General features: G+C 37.9%; 1 protein-coding gene across 2 annotated transcripts in view; it reads left to right on the plus strand.

Annotated features, from left to right (window-relative positions):
- Window positions 1-24376, plus strand: part of LOC117411854 (MICOS complex subunit mic25a-like) — a 106326-nt gene that overhangs the window by 41549 nt on the left and 40401 nt on the right. For both annotated transcript variants that reach the window (XM_058988786.1, XM_058988787.1), the window contains one exon: window positions 13391-13461. In XM_058988786.1, the coding sequence (XP_058844769.1) occupies window positions 13391-13461 (71 nt within the window). The remainder of the gene's footprint in view (window positions 1-13390; window positions 13462-24376) is intronic.

A 24376-nucleotide genomic window follows, 5' to 3' on the forward strand; every position in this document is an offset into this window, starting at 1 on the left:
TTTGTGGTTGAGAAAATGATGCTAGGGAACGTGCATGCCGTGGCAGAGCTTTGTAACTTATGTAAGCCCCACATGCTGAGATTGAAGTGTCTGAAGGTGGTAAAAATGCCCACTGTGATGGCCTTTGACCACATGTGGTGGATGATGTAGTGACTTATTAACTGATGAGTTAATGATACTGACATCAGCATAAGACCCACACTTACCTCTTGACTACAGAGCTTGCTCTTTACTTGAATGGTAAGATCTCCATCTATGAACCAAATGGTTTGTGGTTTTTACGTCCAGCCCTTGCCTTGCCATTCATTTCAATGGGCATCAATTCAATTCATTATAGTTGTACCCTATGGGAAGAATCTTGACCCCTGTGGTTGAAACAAGTAATTATACTGTTCTTTGCAGTATTGTAGCTGTAGCTATGTATGCTGTGTGGTCCAGTGATTAAAGAAATGGGCTTGTAACCAGGAGGTCCCCGGTTCAAATCCCATCTCAGCCACTGACTCATTGTGTGACCCTGAGCAAGTCACTTAACCTCCTTGTGCTCCGTCTTTCGGGTGAGACGTAGTTGTAAGTGACTCTGCAGCTGATGCATAGTTCACACACCCTAGTATCTGTAAGTCGCCTTGGATAAAGGCGTCTGCTAAATAAAATAAATAAGAGACAAATGATTCTAACGTCGCTCGTAATCCTTGAGTGGTCACAGTTACAAGCTCAAAGTTTAGGGGAATGTAATGCATCTCCTAGGGCTGATGAGTTAATAATACGGACATCAGCTACTACAGAGCTTGGTCTTCAGTTGAATAGTAAGACATTCAGCTGGTGTCTGGCTGTTGCCTTCCATTCAATTCAGTGGTCTGAGATGACAATTCATTACCAAGACAAATATCTTTTATTATCAATTTAAATCAGGTTTAACACGCTTTCCAATGGAAAAAAAATTATTTGCAGCCAGTCACTGATGTAAGAGGTTGAGTAACTCCAACTTGTTGCTATAGCTGTTTAAATACTATGTGTAATTTCTCTTTTTATTATTATTATTATTATTATTATTATTATTATTATTATTATTATTATCATTATAATTATTTGAACCGGGCACCTCCTGGTTACAAGCCCATTTCTTTAACCACTGGACCACAGCCTGACAACTTTTTACACTTATAACATTAAAGTCTGTTTCAAAGCTTTTTTTCAAAATGGCCGCTCTCGTGCACTGGGGTTTAAGATCTGTCACCTGAATCGAACGTGGTTTTTTATTGTTCGTTTACTCGTTCACAATTTAAACAAATGTTCAAATATTAATATTTTGAATAAGCTGTAAAAGTACAATTCGTACCTTTTTACAGTAAAAAAAAATAAATAAATAAATAAATCTAGGAAATCAAAATAAATCAGGTACCCTATCAAGTTCACTCTTCTGTACACTGGAATGTGTGTTATTTCTTACTGATGCCTTTGCACTGGTTTCTATTGATACACTAAAACAATTCTGTTCATTTTTCACAATTGGTCATTTTTGCCACCAAATACATTTCAAGCAGTGTTTGTTTGCAAATTCAAATATTAACTTCAGCACTACCTTTGGATGTGAATTAGGAAATGGTCTGCCTGTGAAGACAGGCAAAAGTCATTCCAAGTAGGATATTCAAATCATTGTGACGGGCATCAGTATGTGAAAAGACATGTAAAATCAGCTTTCTATTGTAACTTCTTCAAGATGAAGCCCAGCTTCCGATTTATAACTGAATAATCTGAAAAGCAAGTTGTAATGGTATTAAAGGAACAGAATATGGCTGTGGAACAAAAATTAGCATTTGGTGCTTTTTTTCGGTTCTAATCCCATAAAGCCTACACTGGGCTTGCCTGTTCCTCTCTCCTCTTCCCTTTCGCTGTTCATTCATATACATTATAAGCAGAGCCTGTATTTTCTGTGTCACTGATGTTGCAAAGTACTGTGAAGCACTTGAGCGTGCATAAGAGATAATAATCCTCCAGAAATCCTGACAGTTTGCGTGACGTACTGTTCACAAATCTGCAGGCTGTCTGTCAAACTGGTAATTCTGGGAGTATCTGCACTCTAATAGTGCCGGGGAAAGGTATTAACTGGACAAAGAAATCAGTTAGAACCCTTGAGGACAGGTTCAAGCAAATGCAGTCAGGTTAATATGACATTTTATTTGAAGTTGGAAATCCAGTATATCTAACTGGTATTTAATTCAGTTTTAAAGCAATGTCCTGAACTGTTTCATTTACAAATATTTCAGATGAATGTGACAAGAGCAACTTAGTTTGGCCCTGCACATGGAAAGGGAGTTTGTGCTTTGTTTTTTTTTAACAGTGTTTTTGTGTTTTGTTTATTTTTTGTAATTAATATATTGTAAATACCAGACGTTCTATTTGTGAACCTGCCTGCTGTGTTTGGTTGCGGGGAACAGCAACAGGTTATTGCTGACCTGCGGAACCCTGACCAGCGGGCAGGTGTGTCCCAGCAGAGTCTCGCTATAAGAGGTTTCAGCTAATACACCTCGGAGCTGCTGAAAGGTTATGGATTAAAAAGGCTATGCTATGAATTGTGAAAACTGAAATCCTCCGATAACTGGAAACGGAGCTTTGAAGAGAAGAAGCCGTCGCCGCAGATGACCGTGTGTGTAACCGGGGTCAGGGTTTGTTTAATTTTATAAGGAATAAGGATTAGTGTAAGGCTTTTAAGTCCTTCATATATGTATCGGAGCGAGGTGTGTAAGCAGGTCCTCCCTTGATTAGAGAAGTAGTGCTCGCCGTATCCATGGCAACGTTTGTTTGTAGTTTGTTTCCGGTGTTTTATTTTGCTTTTTGTGTACTTGCTACGATTTCTGGCAGCGTCGCATGATTTTGTATTTCCTTTAAATAAATCCTGCATGTCTGAGCAGTGTTGTCAACATCCCTTCGTCATGACTTTCCGTGTCTGTCAGCAGATACCCCCCCCATCACACTCAACCAAAAAAACTGCTACGCAAAGCAAGTCTTCAGTTATACCCTACTTTATCAAAAGTGATGGTATTTCATTTTAAGGAAAACAAACACACTGAATATTTTAATACTGTATGAGCAAATGTACAGTACCTGAATGACATTATTCATCTATGTGACATTTTCCTGAGAATTACAGTCAAGTACAAGCAGTGTGGAAGGTGCAAGGTTTTTCAGGAGCGATTTATAGTTTGTTTTCTCACTGAATTAATTCTTGATGTAACGTACGCTCTTCACAGTAATCTTAGACTGCTAGTTGACTACCACAGCAAAGCAACATTTAGTTTGCATTCCATGCCTTGCTGATGATCTTAATTTACAGATGAATGTGTCATTGGCTTGTATATCCTAAAAGGTTGCTCTGTGTGTGAATGAACTTGGTTGTTACAAAGGTATTTCGATTGACTGAAAAATCCAAAACATTGGACTAAGGGGAACTGTAACTTCCTCATTCATGTCTGCCTTCAGTGTCAGAACCAGTGGTAATCAACAGGTCGATTTAAACCTAGCCCTATTTACAGTCTGTGTCATGCTTTGAGTTTACCTTCTCCTCCCCAACCTCAAATCTAAATTTCACCACAAGTGCCCTGTTAGGTGAGAATACGTAAAATCAGCCCAAATACCATGATACCTGCTTATGTCAACTGTTTTCATTCTCTGATAAAAATGTGTTTTAAATTGCAAGAGAAGCATTAGGAACCTTTTGTTATCAGTCCTCAACAATAAATACAAACATCTCAACCCTAATTGGAGTAACATAAGTCTGGACTACCCACAATGCTTGCAGATGTCATCAACAGATAACACAGGTTAAAAATAAAACTTTGAATCTTTTCAAATGTGGGAATCTTGATGAGTATATCCCTATCTTTTTCAACAACCAATATTTACATCTGTGCTGTACCGCTAAACTTAAAAATTCACCTTGATGCTGAAAAATGAAACATTCAGTTCTTAGAAATAAAAAAAAAGAAATGAAAAGTTTGCATAAAAGTGAAAACTAAAGAAAGAGCAAGCATGGGGCAGCTTCAGAGCCATCAGGATGTATATATAGACTCGGAGGAAGGCACTGAGTTGATCAAACAACCGTTAGCAAGTTTCTTGACTTCTAAGCTTTACGCAAACAGAAATAAATACATTACTAATAGATTGGGTGGGCAGATTCAGCCTTGCTTTTAAGTTGTATTTTCTTTTCAAGGTAGCTTCGTGTTATTGTATAATTGTTGTGCATCATAGAAAAGGCAGCGATTGGCTGCTGTAGAGCACAAGCCCAAGCATGAAAGAGCCATTGTGGCATTGGGAAAATATACCATTAAAAAACGGAATATGCTAAAATCTTGCTTAAGGCCACGTCTCAATTAAGGCCAGTTTTTTTGCTCCTATTGATGGCAAAATATAGTCACATTCAATATGAAGGCCACCCCTTTTTCAATATAAAGACCACAATCCGCAACCCAATATGTTAAAACTAATAACTTTGATTCAACATAGCTCATAGCACATTTAATTGTGAAGTTTTAAGAACTGGCCCAAAGTTCTGTGCATTTTATTGGTTCAAATAATATTTAAGAAACCATATATATAGCCACTTCAATGTAATTGAGAGCTGTCCTTGCTGTTATGGTGTGGGATGTGTGTTATAAACTTGTTGATTTGCAGCTGAGATTTTCAGAGCTATACATTGAGTCCGGCGGGGTTGTGTAACTTATGTCACAACATATGAAGCAAAGCAAACTTATAATGATGCGGTAGAAGAAATTGATTTCCCTTGGGTCAAGTGAAAATAAGGTCTGGAAAACAAACAAAGAGAAACCTCCAAACAGTCCGCTGAGCATGTTTTGCTTTAATACAATTTTAAAAATGTAACAATCAGAAAGCCATCTCATTTGTCCTGATAATTAAGCTATAGATTGGATTGCGGTGAGCTGTGGCAATGCTGGTGGATCAGTGCCAATGATAGCTGTGACAGTAAACAGTGCGTGTGAGAGAGAGAAGAGCCATCAGGAACGAGGGTGGGCCTGGCAGACAACAGCTAAAGGATTAGGACTAGCAATCTGACTAATTCCCTTCAACACCTGCCTGCTTCCTGACTTGTGTTCAGAGTAGCAGCATCCTCTTTTCACAGTTCTAATGTGCTTAGAAACATGTTCATGTATTAAGCTTATACCTCCTAACTAGTAATATTGACAGATTTTTTTTTTTGTTTTGTTTTGTTTTTTTGTTATTTAGCCCAACAACACATGATGATGGTTTCTGTAGTTTTGGTTTCCTTTTCTTTTTTTTTTTTTTTTTTTTTTGTTTAAGGGTGATAAGTCACCAGTTGTTGAATCCTTTTATGTTTCTAAACATCAACCAGATATGAAATGTTAAATTATGGAGCTGCCTTACGATAACAAACAGCACAGCTGCAATTTTATAACAGCACTTTGAAGGAGCCTTCTTACGAATGCTTCTCGCTGGTGTACGAGACATATACTCTGGTTCTCATCCCTGTTGGTGTTACTGGACACAGAACAGAAAGTGTCAATGGAGTGGCATTATGGATCAAATGGGAGCCACAACCATGTTGCCTTATAACTGGGTCAGAAGTATAAATGGCCACCTTATAAATGGGGAGCACTATAGTAACATATGTTTTCCTTTTTCATGTTTCACTAAAGTTGCCCAGAGTAGCAATACTGTATCACCACGGTTTCTATAGGTTATCCATTAGTGTTTTATTGATTGGATACAATTGACACATTTTAATCTGTCTAGTCCTCACTCAACCGCAAATGGGAATGCATATGCCCACCAGGAGATGGAAGAGCGACTGATTTCGGTCAGATCGTGGTCATTAACACCAGTTAGAAAAGTAACCCTCTCTCCCATATGTTCTGTGAGACGAAATGATGGCAATAACAAGTGATTTTATCAGTGAACCTTCATTATATGTTTGCTCAATGGGTTTTTTAAGGAACATTAGTTTCTCCCCATGCTGTATCTCACCCTGGAGACCTGATTTGAGGCATGATGGCATTACATAAATTGAGTGGTCTGCTAACTAATTAGTCGACAGTAGTGTTGCTGTCTAAAAAAACATCACCTGACAACACTTGCCCTTTACGCCTACAGGCTTGCATTGGTTGAACTTGGTTGACAAAGATAACGCAATATTAATTTAAAAAAATTATTTTTCAATATCTTTCCGTTCACCACTTCAGCAGTCTTCAATTATGAGATCCTCTTTGTCGGTCCATTAAAAAGTATTAACATTTAAAAAGCAGTTATTTTAATTGCCTCTTCAGAGAATACTCTACAGAGAAATGCTCTGAACCATGGTCTTTCTGGCTGTCCCAAAAAATTAAAAAGGATGGGATAAAAAATAAAATAAATGTATATTTGTCCCCAGTAATGGACTTAAGATTACACTGTGTGCAGCTGGAAATTATTCAGACTATTCACCGAGATCAGATAGTGTGAAATATGGAAATTGCTCGCGAAGCACTCAGGGAAATGATGGGATTTTGGAAAGTTCAGCAATGATCTCATCAGTACCTTCTTATTCGCTTAAATTACATTTTGTAAAAAATAATTGAATTAATGAAAACACCCTCCCTTTAGTTATTTGCAAAATTACTGGATTAAATCAAGGCTCTTAAAAAAAAGCCACCAACATTAAAATACTTTAAAACAGGGTTTTATTCACTACTTACTGGTCATTGTAGACTTGATCATTTAAAGGTGTGTGTTTCTTAAAGTTGCAATAGGTTCCTTAAATCTTACCTGTCATGTACTATCTTTCTCTAGATAGGTCTCCAGTGTGCAGCACATCGATTTCAAATGAGCATGCTTGGCTGCAGAAAGTTCTCAGTTTGTTTGTTTGCCTTACTTTCTAATAATAATAATAATAATAAGATAATATCTTTATTTTTATATAGCGCCTTTCATAGTGGACCACCTTCACAAGGCGCTTTACAGAGGTAGGCTGTGAACTGTGCATTATATACCGAGTCACTTACAATAGGACATTGATTTAACATCTCATCCACAGGGTGCAGCATAAGGAGGTTAAGTGACTTGCTCAGGGTCACACAGTGGCAGAGGCAGAGGTGGGATTTGAACCAGTGACCTTCTGGTTACAAGTCCTGGACTTTAACCACTGGACCACACTGCCTCCTAGTCTGTTACCATTTCACTTTCTAGGCTGTTTCATCTCAGCAGTGTGTCACAAGCTGCAAATCAGTTGTTTTTATTGTTTGCAAAGACAATAAACAAATAGCAATGCTTAATAAAATATATGGGGATTTAAGATTTGTAGTATGTAGTGTTTAGGAAAAAAGTAGTGTCTAAGACCACATGAGGAGACTCAAGTAAACAGTCTGAGCAGCTGATGCACTGCAGTAAAGAAAACGTCAAAAAGAATCTGAAACTACAGGCTTTGAGGTACTTCAGCTGAGGACTGTAGCCTTAGAAACACTGGTTATTAGGGAAGCTCTCGTGCCCTCTCCAGCTAATGCATCTTGGTTATTAATACACTCTGCGCTTCAGCTTTGTTAGGTCATCTGCTTCATTTCCTCTCCCCTTTGAAATATTCTGCAGCTTTATTTTGCATAACAAGGTCGGTTTGCATAATGAGGTAGCATGCAGCTCTACTACTGTTATGCAAATCTTATTTTGATGAGCAGTCATAGTTAATCAGTGTATTATTTCCCAGCTCGCTGCAGGTACACTGTCTCGCTAGGCAACTGAGGCTTGTGAATACCACGATGCAAAAGAAAGTGAAGCTATTCGGAGTAGACATCATTTACCTCACGTAGTCAGCCCAGTATGAGAGTCGCTGCCTCGAATGCAGCTTATTTATTTTAAAATAATTCTTTTTTTATTTAACGGTCACTGGTTTCATGTCATTTAACCTTCACAGTGTGTACTACGCAAAAGCCCAGACTTTCCTGTTGTGTAAATCTTACCTGTTGTTCACTTCCAGTTCATTTATATAGGTCTCAAATGTGCAAAGAAACACATACAACACTTAAACAGGTATTTTTATTTTAAAACATGATAAGTGGTACTACACATGGTAAAGAAATCTCTGCTTGCAGGCTTTCAGTTAGTGTTACACCTGCTGGCCAATTCACCTGCAGGGTAAAATTGTCCCGCCCTTCAGTGGCTTCTTTCCTGTCGTAAACCAACCAGCTGCTTCCCCTAATAACTGATGTGCTTTTAGCCAGTAACATGCTTTGACCCAGAAAACACTGCTCAGGTGAAATTACCTAGGGAAGTCCAAGTGTAACAGATGACCTGAGAATAAGGTGTAGAAAATATGCCACCAGATATGAACAGAAAAGAAGTGTTTCCTACAGCACTTGTCTACCAAATCAGACTGCATTTAACGTCATTGAGGCTTTCGTTCTTTGCTTGTCTTTTTCTAGTTGCTGTGTAATATTCACTTGCTGTTTGCGTGATCCTCATTATAGAAAATTCTAAATGTCATTGCAACTATGCTGAACTGATTTTACAGTGTGGAGCAGCAGTGTGGAGTAGTGGTTAGGGCTCTGGATTCTTGACCGGAGGGTTGTGGGTTCAATCCCTGGTAAGGAACACTGCTGCTGTACCCTTGAGCAAGGTACTTTACCTAGATTGCTCCAGTAAGAACCCAACTGTATAAATGGGTAACTGTATGTAAAAAAATAAATAAATAATAAAATTGTAAGTCGCCCTGGATAAGGGCGTCTGCTAAGAAATAAATAATAATAATAATAATAATAATAATAATAATAATAATAATAATAATAAATACAGGGGGTAATGCACTTAAACATGCAGGCCTGTGTAACAGGGTGATGGTCAGAGCTTACCCCCACTCACAATCACATTATCCTCTCAGGAACACGGAGGTCTTTAGAACACAGGAAACAGCACTTAAGTATATTTATCTCTCTATCTATCTATCTAGAGAATTTATTTTTTTTTAAATTTGGAATTGCCAATTATTTTTTTCTCCCCAATTTGGAAAGCCCAATTAAATTTTTTATTTCAACCCGGCTCACCGCTGCTACCCCCGCACTGATTTGAGAGAGACAGAGACAAAGACGGACACACGCGTCCTCCGAAACGTGTGCCGTCAGCCGTCCGTTCTTTTTCACTCTGCAGGCCCGCAGGCGTCCAGCCAGTCTAGAGGGGTCGCTGGTGCGCGGTGAGCCGAGGAAACCCTGGCTGATCTAAGCCCTCCCCACCCGGGTGGTGCTCAGCCAATGTTGCGCCACCCCTTGGGAACTCCCGTCCACGGCCGACAGTGGAATAGTCTGGACTCGAACCGCCGACCTCCAGGCTATAGGGCCCATCCTGCACTCCACGCGGTGCGCCTTTACCGGATGCACCACTCGGGACCCCCCACAGGTGTAAATACATACTTCACACACATTATGACAACTGATCCTCACAGACTAACAGGTTGTACATACAGTGACTGACATTTACAAGACAATCTCACGACTGATCACCTGATACCTCCCTCTAAAGGAAACAGCATTAAATAATCCCTAGCCCTGCCTACTCCTAACAGGATTAACTATTCAATAAACATTTACACCTGGAATGATTTTACACAAAAATAAACTATTATTTAACATTCATACTGTTACCATAAACATTCATCTATTCTACTTTAAACAGGTTTCTTCTGCTTTATATGTATGTATTTATCCTGCATGAATACTGTCTTTGTTTACAAACACGATTGTTAAACTAGTCTATTGTTTACTCGTTATTATTATCATTATTATTCTCTAACTATTACCAGTAAAGACTGGAAATTAGCATTACCCTTCTCTTGGAAGATTACTGAACATATGGCTAGAACAAAACCCTTGTCCCACATGTATAGCTACGGCAACTTCATTAAGGGAAGTACCCTGATCTAAATACAGCAGTACAACGTCATATATCAAATACACTTGATCAACAACATACACACTGCATAATAAACCATGGCTCTATCGGCAGTAGAATAACAATAACAATCATAAACACAATAACATGTATTTAAATATTACAGCCTACATCCCATACAACCACACAATGCAACCTATTTCAATGGGGGCAGGATGTCTCAAAAAGACAGAACTGCTAACTCAACCCCTATTGATGATGGTCCCTTCATGCTAGCAGGGCACACAAATAGTACTGTTAATATACAGAGAGGGCCAAAAATGTCAAATTCTCAAATGATCATCTTTGTTCTTGGAAACACACATGAGCTCCAGTGAGCGTTGAACACTATTTAACATTGCAGGCTTTCCAAATTATCCATGCAGAGAAGAAAAAAGAGGCAGTTACTGTGCTGTACCGAGTCGTAATTCCAAACCCATAGTTGCTACGCAATTGCAACTTCCTCTAATTGCCTTGGAATTTCAAGTGCTAGGCTTGCCCCTAATTGCCACTTAGAAGTCCACCCAGTAACTATCTCTGGTCATTTACATCAGTTTAGGAAATGTTCAGGAGCCTGGAACGCAATCTTTGCGCAGCTTACTGCAAGTCTGAATCAATATGCCAATTGAAGTTTATGCCTCTGCAGCTGTAATGATAAATTGCCACCATAACAGAACCTAATTATACTTTAGAAATAAAATACAGATTGTATAAAAAAAAAAAATACGACACATTTTATTTTTCTTTGCCAAGAGAATTGCTAAATGTTCATTTTTTTTTTTATATAATATTGATTTTAATGATGTAATTTCATGTCATAAGAATGCTGCAGTACCCCCTAATGATGGTACATTTTACACTAAAATGTAATTTGTGTCTGCTAGCTACATTTTTCAATGCATGCTATTCTGTTAAATGTATACGTTCAGAAAGCAGAACTTGTCAAATTCTTCAACCATTTTGCAGGAAATCCACAGAGTTGAAATATATGTAATTCATCTGTAATTGACTAACCCAGGACTGGAAGACCCAAAATGTTGTCTAAAAAGGATGAGCAATACTTGAAGATAATAGCCTTAAGAAATAGAAAGCGTTGAATTGACAACAGAACTGGCAGAAGGCACAGGTGTCGTTGTCCATCCATCAACAGTACGGTCACTCTTGAAATCAGGACGTAAAGGATGTGTTCTTCTGTTAAGAAAGGGGAACAAGACTAAAAGGCTAAAATATGCACAAGAACACAGAAATTGGACTATGGAACAATGGTCAGAGGTGCTTTGGACTGTTGATGCATAGACAACGACACCTGTGCCTTCTGCCAGTTCTGTTGTCAATTCAACACGTGTCTTCATCTATTCCTTAAGGATATTGTCTTCAAATATTGCTCATCCTTGGGTCTTCCAGTCCTGGGTTTGTCAATTACAGTTGATGTTTCTCTGTACTTGTTGATTATGCTTCGGATACCACACCTTGAAAATCAAGTGGTGTGAGGTATTTCACTCAATGTTTTTTTCTTCTTTATGCAAGTCAAGGTTGTTATAATAGTAGAAAACACTAGTGGAGGCTTTGAGTAAATTGTTGATGCTCATAATGTATCAGAGTAGAAAAATGCAACATGTCTAAGACTTTTGCACAGCAGTGTGTGTGTGTGTGTGTGTGTATATATATATATATATATATATATATATATATATATATATATATATATATGTATGTGTGTGTGTGTGTGTGTATATATATATATATATATATATATATATATATATATATATATATATATATATATATATATATATATATATATATATAATTTGAAAAAGGAAAACTGCTGTGTACCAAAAGGAGCAAAATAAAAAAAGTAAAGGCTAATGTAGGTGCACAGGAATATGAATATTTGATAAATAAAAATCAATTATATCAGGACTACAAGTCCTTCTTCAGGTGGAATTCATTATTTTTACATCCAAAATGTTTTCATTTTTGTACTACAGTTATACTTCCTTTCTATATGTAATGTAAACCTATATGTAATGTGTATGTATGTGTTAGAATCTATGTCACCGTCACAAAATGAGGATCATAGTCCATTAAATTAGTGAAACCTTTTTTTGTGTGTGTGTTTTGATCTTTTCCTTCGAAGTAACAACCCCGACTATGGTTAAAGTGAATATTTATTAATGATAATAAATGCTTCTGTTTCTGCAAGGCATTGTTGTATTTGCTGTAACATTGAACACTAATGAGGCATAGATGCTAATTCACTGAAGACTCACTGTATTTAAGTGTTCTCATTTGTCTAATCTCTTTGTGCCAGCTCAAACAAGTTAGAGATATTGTACAAGCCTTCATTCTAGGATAAAAAAAAAAATCTGATATTGGTAGTGGGCCATAGCAATAGACATGGGACATGATACTTACTTGACGGGACAAATTTGTATGCGATCATTCCCCAATTATTACAGTCTAATTTCAGGTGGAACATTTCATTGAAATCTGTTTCCAGAAATGCCGCTTTGTGTCATCACCTTTTAAAATGTTCATATTTGCAGTCTTGAATTCTGCTGTTCTGCCCGTCTGTATTACATGTCAGGAATACAGTAATACTTGTCAACAATGCATTTTGCAATACAAGTAGACATAATACTATCTACCTTGTAATTATCTGTGCTCTGTATAATTCTCTATAATTTACCAGGCATATTAAGAAATATCATTTTTCAACCATAGCTGCTTCTGACAAAACTCCCAAAAGCGAGGGTGAGGGCAGCAGTAAATTTTGTCCCCTCTGCAACTCGACTGTGGCATCTATGAATTAGTAAATGGAAAAATCTCTGTACAAAATTACAGGGAACAGAATTTACAGTGGCCCACCTCCAGTGGCCAACATCCTCAGTGGTAGAAAAATGATATTTTTGCTTGAATAGTTAGAGAGCCTGGTAAATAATGATCTGATCCGAAAACCAATAATAAAGAGCGATCGGGATCACAATAACAGGATATTAAACAAGTATCAGGTTATGAAAATGATTTCCATTACACGAGAGTAGATGTTAAAACTTCATGCTGATTTGAACTCGGCTCTCGCCAAGATAAAAAAGGTAGTTGATGGAAAATGACCCTTAAATGCGTTGTGTCTGTCCCTTTACACTGCAGCATGTGTTACACAGCCCTGTGTGTGTTCAATCCTAACACCTATCCAACATATTATTCACACATGGAATGCTGTTTTGATCTTCATTTGATCAAAACGTTTATAGAGTAGCTTCTATGTCGTCTGCTCCTTTTGTTGTAAACCGGTTTCCATGATGAACTGTGTCAGTGTGAACAAAGTGTACAGTGTTTGCATTCTGGCGCTTCTGCAGAAAGAAAATGATTTGAACACCTACATTGCTTTACTGTAATGTTTTGTAAAGAAGTCAGTCGCTTTGAAGACACTTCTCACAACAGTATTGTATCCTATTCTTTCTTCTAGAACATTGAGTACTACAAGCTGACGTCTGAACAATTCCGCGAAGCAGCAACGCAGGCAGAAGCCCATGTGAAGTAAGTCATTTTAATAACTGAGCAAGTCTTTGCCTTTTAATCCAGGAATCTGATCGCTCTGAGAAACATTTTCTCTTCACCTAATTACAAAATGCCTGGAGAGACAGTCAAGACTTATATGCAGCAGTCTCACAGGTGTAATGAGCAGGTACAGTGCTATTAACATAGAGTACAGCAGAGGGGTAGGAAAGAATATGTAATATCTGTCCATTCAGATGTTGTCAGCCTTTATGCCAAAATTGAGAACAAATACCTCAAGCATTCAAGAAAACTATATTCGGATATCACATTTCCATACTGGAGTAAAAAGGAAAAACACCTTGAAAAGCAAAAAAGTCTTGTTTAATAAAACAGCAGTTTAGGGACATGCTTATTGCAGTACTGGCACTTGTTAGCTCACTGTATCTGTCTGTTTTAAATATTAAATAACTCTTCTGCCTGCATTTATTACTCCCTACACAATTTCTTTCAGCGTAATGTTATTTCTATCTGTGCATCTTTAATCCATTGCCCAAGGCGTACTCTCCCTCTCTCTGTTTCTTTTTTTTTGTGACTTCGATATACAAGGCATACAAGGATTATTTGGGCTGGCTACATGCAGTGCCACGATGAATTGTAATTTATCTGCATATTGTTTCCAAATACATATCTCTAGTAAAACATGCTTTAGTCAGTACCAGTACCATATTGCAAGCATCTGTAGAATACAATGATTAGAATAACCAGCTTCACTGCAATGAGCCTTATAAAGGTACTACATAGTGAAGAACCAGCCCCTCTCTTTAACTGCAATACATAAAACCAGAAGCTCTCATCAGCCATTTCATCGTCATTAGAGCAGGGGCAGTGCATGGGAGCTGGGGATTGTATGCATGTTTACATCATCTGAGCATGTGAACAGGTAAAACTACTAATAGGTAAAAAGCATTCTTGAACACATGTTGAAGCTTCTGTATGAGTGCAGCTGAAGCAAAACCATGGAGTGCATCCAGCTGACTTCATGGGACCAGTGAAGCTGATCTAAAGAAGAACGCAAAATTGCAACTTCTTAAACAGCTTGACTTCTCTGTTTATACTGCACTTTTTCATATGGCAGTTTGACAATGGCAGTGTATGTTGTTGGTTATGACAGCTTTTCACCTTGTAGCGGTCATGCTGGCATTTCACTCACGGTAGAGTGATCACAGGATAATTGTTAATTTACTGAAAGAGTAAAATGCATAAAGAGATGCAGATCTGTGCAAGCCACTCACAATCATATCATCTGTTTTCTGTCATTCCATTTGGGGAGTGGGGGCAAGTTCTACTGTAATATAGAGGGGAGATATTGAATTTGAAATGCGCAACACATGTGGTACAGTATACCATTTATATTGCATTAGAACATAAGGGGGTCTATATAATTGAACTAAAGTGTTGTTAATATCATTAAAAAAGGACTTTGAGAGAACCGGCCTCTCTAAGAGAGTGTGTATTTTTGTCTTTTAAAAGTTAGTAAAATGATTTTGTCTTAATATTTAAACAGTGGCAATATTAAAGTCATTGTAGCAAAAAAAAGAATTCCATACATGGACTTCCATTAGCTACATGGGTCTAAAATGTACAGTTTTAAAATAAAGACATATTGTAGCACACATGTGTTGTTTACTGGTGTACTTATTTTTGCCTTCATTCAGTAGCTGATACAATTTATTCACGCGGTTCTCTGTTCACCTATTTCAATAATGTCTGTTTTGCAGTCACTTGGCACAGCATTCTAAGTGGAGGTGTACCTACAGTATCATATCTTTGATGCCTAGGGTTGTATTCTACATTTTTGATGTAGAATAACATTCTGTTTTGCCTTTTTAATTGCCTCTCCACATGGTGACATACATGTAGAGTGGAGTACAACTTGAGGATTGTGTTCAGTTAATTAGAACTGCAGTAGAACCTCGTTCTGTCTGTATTTGCTGTGCAGATGGCAATGGGATTGCAGATACTTTTCAAACAATGAAACTGTTCTGTGCTCCTCTTTAGATGTTGCACCTGGTAATTGACTGCACCACAGTATTTAGGCAGCTCCTCTGCAGCTGATTACTATTTGACATACATGCATGAGGCCGGTGCTGTTAAGTGCTTCTGACATAGTAAAGGGAATCGGAACTGTGTGTCTGCAAACCAGTCAGCTGTGGGTATGTCAGTGGCTGCTCCTGGTTAAATAGTCTGTGCTCTTGTGTACAGTGCATGTTAGAATGTGAGTGTGTTTGAAAAAGATTAGCTCAGCTTCCTATATGTTTCCAATAATCTAATGCGTTCCTTAAACAGCTTCAAATTACATTGTCTTTGTTATTTCCTTTTTACTGTTCCTTTACCTTTTATCAAGACGTTTTCAATAATTCTTGGTTCTTATAGAAATGTATTTTTCTTTATTAAGGGGCTTTTACCTGGGCTCAAGAGCTGGTCTTCTGTTCTAGTTGCCTGCTGTAATGTTGGGAAGATCAGTGCTGTAGAATTAATAGCCAGTGCCATCTAGTGCACAGCTGTGTATTGCCAGCAAAACAAAGGAAACTTGCTCAGTGTGTCAGCTCACAGGAAGGTGCTGGCTGTTATTTCTGTAAACATATTCTGTAACTGTGTTTTAAGCATTATATATAATATTCATTTGGGATTCTGGATCATTATATATTTAAGGTACTTTTTGAGAGGGAAAATAGGCAGCAATTATTATTATTTGTTTATTTAGCAGACGCCTTTATCCAAGGCGACTTACAGAGACTAGGGTGTGTGAACTGTGCATCAGCTGCAGAGTCACTTACAATTACGTCTCACCTGAAAGACGGAGCACAAGGAGGTTAAGTGACTTGCTCAGGGTCACACAATGAGTCAGTGGCTGAGGTGGGATTTGAACTGGGGACCTCCTGGTTACAAGCCTTTTTCTTTAACCACTGGACCACACAGCCGCCTAATTGTATTCCTAAACTTGTTTTCCAGTACATCACTCACTCTCACACTAACTACTCCGTAAGGGGTGATATGGTGTTCTAACCCTAAGTAAATATACAATTAAGCAAATGATAGAAATGACTTGTGGGATTGTGGTGGAAGGTCAGTTACTTTGTATTTCTCTGCACTGACTCCAGTATTTTCTTTCTGAGAAATCTTGATCTGTTTCAGAGCACTCCAGTCCAGCTCAGTAAAAGCCGACCACTCTTCTTTTTAATTTAGTCACAGACACTCAGAGAGCCGTGACACAGGCACGGTTTAGCAGAGACAACACTCTAATCTCTCCAGGTGCAGAAAAGAAAATGCCATTTCATTCTGAACTCTATTAATACACTCATTACAGAGGGGATCACACAGCATTCCCATAATACTGGACTCCTTCACCTTTCTTTGACTGTCTCTTCCCAATCCAGCTTTAACATTTCAGCAATTTGCTGTACAGGATTAGAGATGCTTAACAATTGCCTTGTCTACAAAAGTGGATAAGAGGTCACATCTTCATGCAGATGTGACTGTTTTAATTTGGATACATCTCTCTCTCTCTCTCTCTCTCTCTCTCTCTCTCTCTCTCTCTCTCATGGGTTTTTTTTTCTTTTTCTGGAGTTAGTTACCGTCTTCCGTTCTTTTCATCCTAATTAGCAGGAATTAGAGATGAAAGGTTTTTGATTTATGGACTAGATGTGAAAGGGATAGGGGAATGATGATGAAGGATTTCAGCAGTTCATTTACAATCCATGCGTTTAATCGAGCCTGAAGTGGTCTCGGAGGTGTCTTTAGCATAGTCGTATCCTCTGGTTCCTGTTATTCCAATTTGGAGAGGGGAGGGGCGACAAAAACTAAACTAATGTAAATTCCTTTTTGATTTGTATGCTAAAAAGGCTAGGATGTATTTATTAATATCAGCCTTTCTTAATGCAGCTCCTATGGTGAATGTTGTTTAGAATTTCGATTCAAGAGCTTCCTCCTTTCCTTGTCTTGCTTCTGAGTTCTTGTGCGCCAGTATTGAGTCGTTATATATTTTTTTCTATATTGAGCTTGTCTGGAGAATGTGAACTGCCTAGCACTGGACTCATTCCATTCACCCATGTAACCATGTGACCTTTTAACTATATTGGCCCAACCTATTCCAGATAAAGTCTACAGTGAGGGTGAGTAGATGTTGAAAGACCATTTTGTCATGTGATTTGAATGGAGTGAGGAAGTCTGATAGCATTACCTGAGAAGCTCACAAAGAAGACATTGAAAAAGACTTCTAGCTGAAATGTTTGTCATTTGAATTTGAGTTTCTTTTAGTTCTGAATTTAGCTCAAAGACAGGAGGAAATGATAATATCTCAATACTGGATCAACAGAACCACTCAACATCATTGCAAACCTCATAAAAAGCCAAGGGAAAGGTGGATGAATAAATCAAATTGCATTTACTTGTAATTAACATTACAAATATGGATTTATACTACTGTGTATATAAAGGTACAGTTCTGTTGTAACTTTTTACATGTGGAAGATCACAATTGTATTTTGAAGCTGCATTAGTAAGTGCAGCAGAGAACTTACCGACAGTAGCAGTACTTCATTTGCACACTGTAAAGAGGTTACTTAACAATTCCGCAGTATTTAGTCATAACCACTTCTACTGCTGAAGGTGTTGACTCCTGACTTTGCTGTGATGATTGGCTCTATTCAGGTGTTACTTCTTTAGCAGGGAGTTAGTTCCAGCCGGTAACTTAAAGAAAAAGGCTATCTTACCAAGTGACAAATTAATGCTTAGACTGACAGGTACAGGAGTTAAAATAGTAACATTTGCAGGCCTTTACAGTGTGGAAAACGACACGTTCAACAATATATTGATAAGGATTTATGAGAATGTTGTGCTAATGGAAAGGAACCACTTTACTTGTTACTGGGACCTTGTCTTTTTAATAACACATTTTAACAAGGTACTGTGAATAGCCCTTCAAGGGGACTGAACAAAAATGGCTATATTAAGTGCCATTGACTTTATCAGGAGTTCACCAAGTCACTTACAATTACGTCTCACCCGAAAGACGGAGCACAAGGAGGTTAAGTGACTTGCTCAGGGTCACACAGTGAGTCAGTGGCTGAGGTGGGATTTGAACTGGGGACCTCCAGGTTACAAGCCCTTTTCTTTAACCACTGGACCACACAGCCTCATGGTGCTGCTTTATATATCGGAACATTTCAATAATTTACTGTACATGTAAACATGTAATCAAGCTTTTTTCCCTAAAGTGATATTGAGCAGTGTGGAAATCAGCTGTATGTCAATAGCAATATTATCTGGAACCTGTCCTCATTAACCTATTGTAATCTGTCGAGGATATTTCAAAGTGGTGAGTGGAGAGTGACATTAACAAGAGTGATGTTCCGTGGGTCAGACTGCATTCAATCTGACCAGCAATACCAGTACTGTTAACTAGTCTCTTTAAGACTCAGAGGTAAAAAGGCTTTCCTTAAGTAAAGTTGTCTCTCGGTTCAAGATTGAGTGACGTGACATTGGCGCTGGTTAAAGGTGTGACGGTTGTAATCATTCTCAAACTGATGCCCACTTCAGGGATCTGTGCTGTTCTGTTTGCGTGCTGAAGGAAAGCTGCAGGCCTGACTTTGATACTGAACCATTTTATTGCACCACCTTGGCCACTGTGTCAGTGTGGAAGGTCACCTAGGTGAAGTAGAGAGTCACGGCTATATGGATGCAGGAGAGTCAGTTAGACAAACACTTCAGCCAATGCATTCATCAGTGCTGTAAATATACTGGGGAATGACATATATTTTCTGGAGCGCAGATCAGCAAGGAACACTTTGCAGCAGTTATGCATCTGGACTGGGTATCCGAATACAAGCTCCCCATACGCCTGAAACTCTGCCCTGATATTGAGGAAAAAGGAGCACAGCTTTTATTTGAATACAAACCGTGACGCTATACTGAAACAATCAGAGTTTTAGAAAGAGTAGGCTGTTTTGAAGTATGGGTTCCTACTGTAGTTCTTGTATGAATATAAATATTCAATTGAACAGGCGACATGCAGGAAACATGGCTCTTAGCAAAGTCTCGCAGGGCAAGTGATCTAGATTCGATGTGGCAGAGTCTATATTTCAAACCGTAATTGCTTCATTAACATCACAAGACAACAATGTGCTGTAACATCTCAATGTGGTCCTGGGGCAAGTGGAGACAAGTTACAAAACAGACAACAGTTAAACAAAATGCAAAAATGTTAAGTAAAAAAAAAAAAAAAAAAGACAGAGAAACATTACCAGCAGTAACTCTGATACTGCATGAACTCCATTTACGTTAGTTTCCAATGAACAGCCTATATAGCTGAATCATCAGCTACTAACCTAATTTCCTTAGGTTAGAATAATGACGATCTAATGATCGTATTTAAACAAGCAGTTTTATAATACAACACTGCATTCATTATCCCCCTGCAGGGGATGCATTTCCCTGGTAATGAGAATCTACAGTAGTGGGGGTGTATGTCAGCACAGCTATCTAGAGAATCGCTTATCTAACTGGTAAAGACATTATTTAAGCATGAGATATACTGTATTGAAGACTCCTGTTCATTTTTAAGTAACTTCTTTACTTGTGTGTGATTTACTTTTCCATGCGACTGATAGTTTTTAATCTATTATTAGACTGACTAGGGTTGAATACTCGATTTATCATGATATCATTGATTTTGATATTGATTATTTATTGTACTGGAAAATTATTGTTGATCGTATTATCTGCAATAATCATGTTTCTGATATCTGAAAAAGGATCAGCACCACCATATTGAGAGGTGTTTGGTTCCATGTAATTAAACTGGGCATCAGAAAATGTCTTTGACTCCCCCCTACCTGGGACAGAACGGTGGTATGGTTTTAAAAAATATCAAGCAAAAATCAGACTGAGAGAGAAAGAACTGCTAATTGGGGAGAAAGTCATAATTTATTGGGAGTTAGAACATGATTTAAGGTAATCGTGGTTATCATGTTCATTTTTAACTGTTAAACTGTATTTGAAAATGTTGTTATCGACCATATGACTGACTTAATTTATACAGTTGATCCTGTTTCTTCTGGCTCTTCTCTCGTACTCTTTGGCAAGACAACTGTGACGTGTCAGTTGATCTATGAAGTGGAAATCATCTTGGGAAAGACCAGCCTCAACTTTTGGACTGTTGTTTGAGACAGTCATTACTACGTACCGTGGATGTATCCCAAACCACGACTGAGATAAAGCCCCACAGTGTATCTGTGGCTTAATTATCATACTATCACTGAATACGCCCTCAAGAGCCTTAAGTCTTCTGTGCAAAGCAGCTAGATTTGTGATCTCATCTCCTGAACACGCACCTCATCAGTCACTATATGAAAAAAATAAATTGGTTACCACTTCAGCTCGGCAGACATTATCACCTGCTAGTTTTTCTCCTGTTACTGAAATTGCACAGCATCTCAAGTTTTCATTAAGAAGTGTTGACCAGAAATTGCTATTTCATTTAAAAATATATATACAGCTAGGATATTTTTTTTTCATGCATGTTATTCATGACGGAATAAGCTAAATAGTGTACCTAATTTTAATAAACGCAATCTGGGTAGCATTAACTTAAAACATGTTGCATTGTTTTATTTTTATAAGGCTTTTAAGTATTCAAATGTAATCTATATGTTTTATAGTTTGCTCTGTGTTTGTGTGTATTACAGCAGTACTTCATTGAAATATGGCTGTATTATCTCAATAAACAATTTACTTGTCATATCATATGCACCAAATACATGTGACATATTCAATATTATGACTAGTAAGTGCCTGTGATAGTGTCAGGTAGACAGAGCATTGAAAGAGCTCTTTACATGCATAATCATTAAATAAGTTAATAGCTTCAAATGACATATATATTGTGTTCTGTCCTCTCATCTTTTTCTGACATTTACAATTATTTGAGGGCTCTTGCTACAATTACTCTAATACTGTATTTTATTAATTTGTTTTACATACTCCATTCGGGTGATTTTGACCTGGGTTCAGAACCAGCTCTTGAGTTCTAGTTACCAGACATGTTTTAAACCATGGGCTAGATAAGCAAAGTTTTTGCTGCTGTGTGTTTTACAGCACTACTGGTGAAAGGAAACTGAATTGAAAAGTAGATGTTCACTAAATGACTCTTATAATGACAGGCACTTTGCTGATCTAGCCTGTGCCAGGCAGAAGAGCTGCTGATGGACTGCTGATGCTGAAGAACCATTCGCAATGACTGCAAACACCATACACGTTAAATGTCATTTGCAGCTACAGGAGTGAGAGCGACACTTTTTGACCCACATTATCCCCAGTTCTGTGGTAAAATGTTATCAGGTTTTATAGAGGGCGCAAATAGCTCCAGTAAGATATATATTTTCCACATACAAAAGCTGAAAGCCATTTTCAGTCACAATCAGCAAGTTCATACTATGTATTTTATGTGACAGAAGAGGCATTGGAAGCCAATTAGCGAACCCAGCTTTTGTTTTGCCTTCCAACAAAAGCATTCATTATAAATGGCACCAACTGTCCTGGCTTTGCAAAAACAACATTTATCAACACCACAACAGAATGCAGCCCCATCATCCGACTGCACATAAACATGCTGTTTCCTAGCTTGCAAACGCAAGGTCATCCCACTGTTATAATTCTTATAGAATGAAGGAACAGCCATATTTAGCCATGCAATACGTTATTTGGGATGTATTGCATGCAAAGGTATGTGCTCCTGTCTCAAGAGCCAAGACTTCTTATCTTAAGGTTGGCCCTATCTTGTTCAATATTTTTAAATGGCCGATCATTCTTTCCAATGGGCAGATGTGGGTATAAGACCTGTATAACTTGCTGAAATCTCTGGAGTTTGCCTACAGTTGGAATTTCAAAGGGGCTTACAGACTTACAGATGGATTAGGAAGCAGAGTGGATTTGTGTAGATTTCATGCCATCCTGCGCCCACCAAACATATAAAGGCTCTGCTGGTTTTGGGTCTGCCATAGCCTTTGTGTTTAAAAGGCTTTACAATTGTTCTTATAATGAGAGTCTTTGCTTGTTTGTTTAGTAGTACTGCTATTGTGGCGTTATTAGAAAGGTGTTTGCCTAGCAAATTCTTTTTTTCTCAGATATATTGTTAGTCAGAGTGTGTGTTTTGGGTGAACCCTTTGTTATCTGTGTCTATTTCGTTCCCCTGTCATTATGGACCTGTATACAAAATTTCAAATGTATCCAACAAGGCGGTTATAAGTTACATAGTTCAAAAGCTTTTATAGTACAGAGCCCGGAAAGGGACATGAGAGAAGAAAAACCTTGTGGAAACGATTGAATATCTCATGCGCACGATTTCATATCTTGTAGGAATGAGATAGTGTCGTAGTGTCTCGTGGCCATGAGGTAGTAAGACGTGCGCACAAGATATATATGTTTTTCTCTCATATCCCTTCCCGGGCTCTGTGTCATAGAAACATCAAAACATAAAAACAAACTAGAAAATGTCTGAAAACACTGGGTGCAAGGGCTGCTAATGTAATGTTGCCAAGGTATGCTTAATCCTTCAACATTTATCTATTTACACCAAATAAATTTAAAACAGAGCTCTGGCTGCTCATTATCTACCAGAACTTGGTTAATAAAGTAGAGGCTAATATTTTTATTAAAGACTTCACCTTCAATTTGCTTCAAAGTGCTGGGTCTCAGGGAAAGGCAATTTTCTGCTTGGATTTTCAGACTCTGTTATTAAAAATCCTCTGCTATCAGTACCCTTTCCTCTCTGATGAATGTAGAGTTTATTTTAAATTAAAGGAGAGTTTCTTATCTGTCAGAAGAAAGAATTCAGGAACTCGATTCATCTTTTTTTTCAGAGTGTAATTAAATGGAAAGGCTTGTTTAGTTGTCAAAAATTAAAATCTGATACAGCGCTGCTCTTTTAACAATAATACATTTTTTTATTATTATTATTATTTTGGTCGAACTGGGCCCTGCTATTTCAGCAGATATGAATTATAACCAAACATGAAGGCAGTAACGGTTTAATGCGTCTTGCACTTAGGATGTAAGCTTTTAATACTCTTTAATTGAAACGATGGGACTGGCATGCAAATACAATTCAAATACAATTCGTGGTGTAATTCACAATCCAATTAAGTCAGACGTTGAATATTATTCAAGGTGAAATGTATTGCAAGGTAAGGCGGCGCAGTGGGTATAGAAGTGCAATTCCTAATTACATTTTACAAAAAGAGGTACATTGGTATGCTTTACTTGAGACTACCATTATATAACAGAGCTGTCAATTGAAATGTTTAAGTGTGCCATCTGCTACCGGGTAAGTATTTGAGCATGCTAGTGTATTTTTTTGTTTCCTACCTGGAGTAGTCATATTAAATTAAGCATAAATATCAGGCTTCATGTTGCCAAACATTAGTAATCCAATTCAAAGATCAATAGTTTACCCTTTTAGTGTTTATGTCATTTGTTTGTCTCTCCTGATGTGACAATGGTATGAGAGATATATTGGAAAAGATAAAGGTTGTAATAGTGTTCAACCTAAAAAAACACACACACACACACTGCCTGTATGGCAATGAGGAGTCACATTTATATATTGTCAGGTTTAAACACAAGATAACTACAGTGGCTCATCCCTTATAAGGACACTTAAGTGACAGTGCTCTCTCTCATTCGACAGTGCCCTTGCCTTCAGCTCGGGACGCATGACTCCAGTCGCGGTCAGCTACCACATGGTAGGGCCTTCGTCAATGGGCACTATCGCTTAAGTAGATACCCTTTGAACTTTAGAATCTTGAAGCTCTCAATAAAACGGTGGCTTTTGAAACGGCCTAATACTTTCCAGTGCAAAAATGGCATAACAATTAATTTTAAAAATTGATTCTTACAC

Source organism: Acipenser ruthenus, chromosome 16 (assembly GCF_902713425.1).
Source record: "Acipenser ruthenus chromosome 16, fAciRut3.2 maternal haplotype, whole genome shotgun sequence".
In the NCBI taxonomy this organism is placed as follows: Eukaryota; Metazoa; Chordata; class Actinopteri; order Acipenseriformes; family Acipenseridae; genus Acipenser; species Acipenser ruthenus.